The 5,324-nt window shown below is 37.1% G+C and overlaps 1 protein-coding gene across 3 annotated transcripts in view; it reads left to right on the forward strand.

Moving 5' to 3' along the window:
- Nucleotides 1–5,082, forward strand: part of eloa (elongin A) — a 52,108-nt gene extending 47,026 nt beyond the window's left edge. For 2 of the 3 annotated variants that reach the window (XM_043717745.1, XM_043717743.1), the window contains 3 exons: nt 2,092–2,200; nt 2,476–2,630; nt 2,977–3,081. In XM_043717745.1, coding sequence (XP_043573680.1) covers nt 2,092–2,200; nt 2,476–2,630; nt 2,977–3,056 — 344 coding nt within the window. In that variant the 3' untranslated portion in view covers nt 3,057–3,081. Of the gene's footprint in view, nt 1–2,091; nt 2,201–2,475; nt 2,631–2,976; nt 3,082–4,335 lie in introns of those variants that run through there. The other variant, XM_043717744.1, reaches the window with a different exon arrangement.
- Nucleotides 5,083–5,324: the final 242 nt, after the last annotated feature.

A 5,324-nucleotide genomic window follows, 5' to 3' on the forward strand; every position in this document is an offset into this window, starting at 1 on the left:
TTACCATTAAGTGTATAAGTCCTGCTAAGATTTGCTTTCCCAAAATGCAGCACCTTGCATTATCTGAATTAAACTCCATCTGCCACTTCTCAGCCCAGTGGCCCATCTGGTCCAGATCCTGTTGTAATCTGAGGTAACCCTCTTCGCTGTCCACTACACCTCCAATTTTGGTGTCATCTGCAAACTTACTTACTGTACCTCTTATACTCGCATCCAAATCATTTATGTAAATGACAAAGTAAAGGACCCAGCACCGATCCCTGTGGCACTCCACTGGTCACAGGCCTCCAGTCTTAAAAACAACCCTCCACCACCACCCTCTGTCTTCTACCTTTGAGCCAGTTCTGTATCCAAAGGGTTAGTTCTCCCTTTATTCCGTGAGATCTAACCTTGCTAATCAGTCTCCCATGGGGAACCTTGTCAAATGCCTTACTGAAGTCATATAGATCACATCTACTGCTCTGCCTTCATCAATCCTCTTTGCTATTTCTTCAAAAAGCTCAATCAAGTTTGTGAGACATGATTTCCCACACACAAAGCCATGTTGACTATCCCTAATTAGTCCTTGCTTTTCTAAATACATGTACATCCTGTTTGAGGTTGGTACATTAACAACATTTAAGAGACATCTGGATTCTTATATGAATAGGAAGGGTTTAGAGGGATTCAGGCCAAATGGGACTAGATTAATTTAAGATATCTGTTTGACATGGATGAGTTGGACCAAAGGGCTTGTTTCCATGCTGTACATCTCTATGACTTAATCTCAGACCGTCTGCTGCTAAAGCATTCATTTGTGCCTTCATTGCCTCCAGACTTCACGAGTCCAATGCAGTCCACATTCTACCCTCCATGTACTTGAAGTAATCCAAAACTTTTCTACTTGTGTCTTAACTCACATAAGTCCTGTTTCCCTCTGCCCTGAACTCCGTGCTCATTCATTTACAACGACACCTGGTTAAGTAATGTCAGGTGTGGAATGATGCACTGGTAATGTCACTGAATTTGTAATCTAGAACTCCAGGCTAATGTTCTGTGGATATGGATTCAAATCCCACTATGGCAAATGGGTGAACTTGATGAAAAGCTGACTTAATGGTGATCCTGTAATCATTATCATAAAATGTCCTTTAGAGAAGAGAATTCTGCCATAATTATCTGCTGTGAGACTCTGGATCCACCAAAATGTGTATGATTCTTAACTGCCATTTGGCAGTTACATATCTTTATTCCTTTTTTCAAATCTTTATGTAAAATCCTCCAGCACTTCAAGAGATTTGTTGTATAATTCTGGCATTGTGTCCATTTTTTTTGATAACTTGACCATTTGTGGCTGCACCTTCAATTGCATAGGCTGTAAACTTTGCAGTACCCTCCCTATACCTCTTTGTTTTTCCACATTGTTTTCCTCTTTAAAACCAGTCTTTTTGATATAGTAATTGTCCATCGTTTAATATCTCCTTATGTGACTAAGTGTTATATTTTGTTTTGTAATGCCCCTGTAAAGTGGCTAGGGATACCTTATGATACTCAAAAAGTGCTATATAAATGCATATTATGATCAAATGTAGGATTAGAATGATCTGGTTCAGAAATTTCAGACTTTTTCAGTGTTAGTTTGTGTTGTTTCAAAATCTGGTCAAAGCTTGACCTTATAGAGAGAAACTGTCATTAGTTTAACATATTGCTTCTTTTCCATCAGCCTTGAGGTTTTCATCTATCCAAATTTGTTAATTACATTTTGGAACCAAACCTGTTTTGGGAAACATAATCCAGCTGGATTATTTTTGGCAATTATAATTATGTCACAATTTAGAATAGGTACATTTCCAAATTCAACTTTCAGCATTGCATTTTGAAAATCTAGCAATGTGTGCATGCCATAATGGTTTTTTGGACAGTTGGAGTTAAATGACAGAAAAATGGAGTTGCACTCCTGATTTCCTGTAATGCATTCCTGATGGGCAGGTTGTGTGTCTCAAGTAGCAATTGTTGCAGTAAACTTTGAGATGCTTCATAGTAACTGGGAAATGTATAACATATATCTTTTTCTCGTTCCAATAACTGACTGGCTTGTGTTTTTAAAAACAGGCCGACAAGCAAAGCTGGCCTTTTTAAATACTGAAGTAAAGCCGCCCAGAGATGTAAGGCGCAGACAGGAGAAGCATGGAACTGGAGTATTGATTTCAGCACCTCCAAGGTAATGTCGTATGTTCATTTTAGATGTGATATAATGCACCCTTAGTCTACAAGTCGGTATTTATTTTTAGCCTTTTTTACAGGCTTAGAAAGACTTTTCTCGACTTACTTATTCAACTTTATATGATTCTTGGCTTCAAAGCTGTGAAAGGAATCACCTGTTGAGAAATTATACCAATTTCTGAAACCTTATACACCATAGTTGGATAAGTGTGTTGAATTATATTTGGAGCTGTTGAAGTCATTTTGTTTGATCCCTTCCCACTTTTTCTGTAGGGTAAAGATGCAAAGTCCAGGAGGAAGCAGTGGCAGTGGAGGAGGAAATCAGTCTTTTGATGGTCCTAGTACCAGCCATGGCTCCACATCATCCAGTCTGACACCCCCAAGTAGTGGAGGGGGTCTCCATGAATCCAAGAAACCACAGGTCAAAAGTAAGTTTAAAAATATTTATATTTTCTGTTGTCCCAAGTTTCCCAATTCTTTTTTAATATAGTGAGTCTATGCTTATTGAGTGAAGTATGACAACAGAGGAAATGGAAACTCATAGCTTAGTAACCACATCTAACATTTTCCGTTGTTGTTATTATATTGCGCTAAGTAGTAAAGATCTGCCAACCCACCTGACTCTTGTGATAGCTCAACTGATGGATGCTTTGCATGGCTTAGCTCAGCTGTTCAAACCTGCGAGCACTTAAGTTTGATTCTTCGTGTGTGACTTAATTAGAGCAGCAATGATACATTATAGGAAAAAAACATCATTCAAATTTATGTTTATAGTTGCTCAAAGTGTGGAGCCGGAAAGGCACAGCCAGTCAGACAGCATCCGAGGAGCAGGAGAGTCGACATTTTGGGGATAAGTCTTTCATCAGGAATAAGTTCATAGTTGCTGCCTTGATTGTGTATGTATGTGATTAGAGATAAGATCATCCTTGGATACTATCTGTGTTCCTTCTGTTTGCTGACTTGGATTAACACATGGAAAAGATTTGATTAAGGCTACCAAGACCTTTGAACTGTTTGAAAGCCAAAGTGGCTATCTTCAAAAAAAGCACAATTAACAAACTTGAGGGAGTTTCCTTTCACTGGGAATCTTTGATTGAGTCAGCAGTTCTTTAGAGCACTTGCAGTTTGCCAGTTTGAGGAACTCAGTTTTACCCCAGTGTGATGACATCAGTGGAAATAATTTTTCACTTGCAAATTAAGTTAAGACTATTTCTTCAAATGGAGCTATTGATTGCCTGGGTTGCTTTGAAGGAATTGTGTGCATTATCACAGACAAAAATGTACCTGTGACTGGCAGGAGAAGCAAATCAGTGACTTTTAAAAAGTGACGATGAAATGGATTAGAATGAAAGTTAACCATGAGGCTCCATTTTAAAAAAAATCAGTTTGGAAGAACTGTGAATGAACAACACCATTTTTGTTCATTGTGCTGCTTATTTCTATTTGAATGTTTTAATATTTACACAGTGAGTTGTGAATCTTTGCCTGGAGCAGGATTGACAGGAAGGAGCGTCTGAGTTCTGAGGTAATGACTTTATTGAACCAATGGCTGTAAATATGCAGTCATCATATGTAGTTGCTTCAACAATTTTAGATGTCCGACAGCTCTTTAAGTCTCCTGGTGCCAGTAACTTGTACAATCTAGTTCAATAGCTGCAGTCCTCAGCAGTTAGTGTGTAAGCAATTATGTTGACTATCTGTAACCATAATGCAATGTTTAACATTGGCACTTTCTTGTAAACAACTGTGTAAGTACAAATATATCCATATGATTTACTTTTTGAATTGCATCAACTGTCAATTTTTCTAAAATGAGTGGCAGCGAACATTCTGTCAGTCATAGCAGTTGGAGGTAGAAGCCACTGACCATCGATCAGCCATTGACTGCTTCAGGAGGTAAAGTCGCCTTGTATTTTGGTGTACTTCCTCTGTAGCCATCCTAAGAACTGTTTTGAAAGAGATCTAGATGCATCCTTGCTGGTTCCAACAAAGAGTGATGTTTGAACAGCAAAAAGCAAAAAGAATGACGGATAAATGAAAGCTGAAAGATGTAAACAGTTATGTAAACAGTATTGTTTTTCTCTTTAAAGATTTCTGCTGTAATTATTAAACTTTTATATTTTTGTTTTTCAGAAATTGCACCAATGATGGCAAAAACAATAAAGTTTTTCAAGAACCGTTTTAGTCGAAGATAAAATGTGTGTGAGAAAGATGGAAGGAACAGTAATATCGCCCCCTCTTTGAATAGTGATGTATCTACTGGTCCTATATCCTGAGCCATTTTGCGTGCTCAAGAGCATAAGGGTACAAATTGCAATACCAAGAACTTAAAGACAGTTTGTGTGCTTGAAATGATGTCTATGGATTACATCTTATTTTTAAAAATATTTTATTATTTTACATTTAGAAGCAAAAATGTAAACTCTTGTTACTGGGCACTGAGTGTTTTATTTCCCCTCCAGAATATTCATGTGTAAATAACACTTGGGCCAGTCTTGTTGCACAAAGTTTAATCATTATATTTTAAAAATCCTTTACATTTTTAAATTGTCATCATAAAGATAAGTTGATTTTAATGATGATGAATTTGAGGCCTAGACAATATTAATGTTGCAGTATTGGTTTTAATGTTCTTTCCCAATGTTCTCTTTCTATCTCTTTTACTGTTGTGCCAATCTTTTTGCATCTCATGCTATATGGCGGTTTTGGTATTTTAACATCAGTTGTCTCATTTTAGGTAGGATTCATGGTTCGTAAATTACATTAACATTGTGGGAAAAGAAATGCAGTCACAGAAATAATTAGTGCCATCTTGACTTCTGTTTTGTGGTAATATGATTTTCTCCTAATAAAGTCCTGGTGCTATAAGTAAACATGTGACACTGACATGTATGTTGGCTGGTTTTTGAAGCTGTCAAGAATAAGATTTTAGTTTGATTTGGATTGTTTTATTTTTGTAGCAATGGCATTTATAGGAGAGCTTATCAAGTAATCAATCTTAAAAGATTGACAATCTTTCATTGATAGTTGCTGAGAGAGCTTCAGAATTTTGCCAGTTATATCACCAAATGTTTATATGGCAAAGGGCAGCCATGTTTTTTGTGGTTTTATAGGGAGCTATT

The sequence above is a fragment of the Chiloscyllium plagiosum genome, chromosome 27, assembly GCF_004010195.1.
Source record: "Chiloscyllium plagiosum isolate BGI_BamShark_2017 chromosome 27, ASM401019v2, whole genome shotgun sequence".
NCBI classification, from domain to species: Eukaryota; Metazoa; Chordata; class Chondrichthyes; order Orectolobiformes; family Hemiscylliidae; genus Chiloscyllium; species Chiloscyllium plagiosum.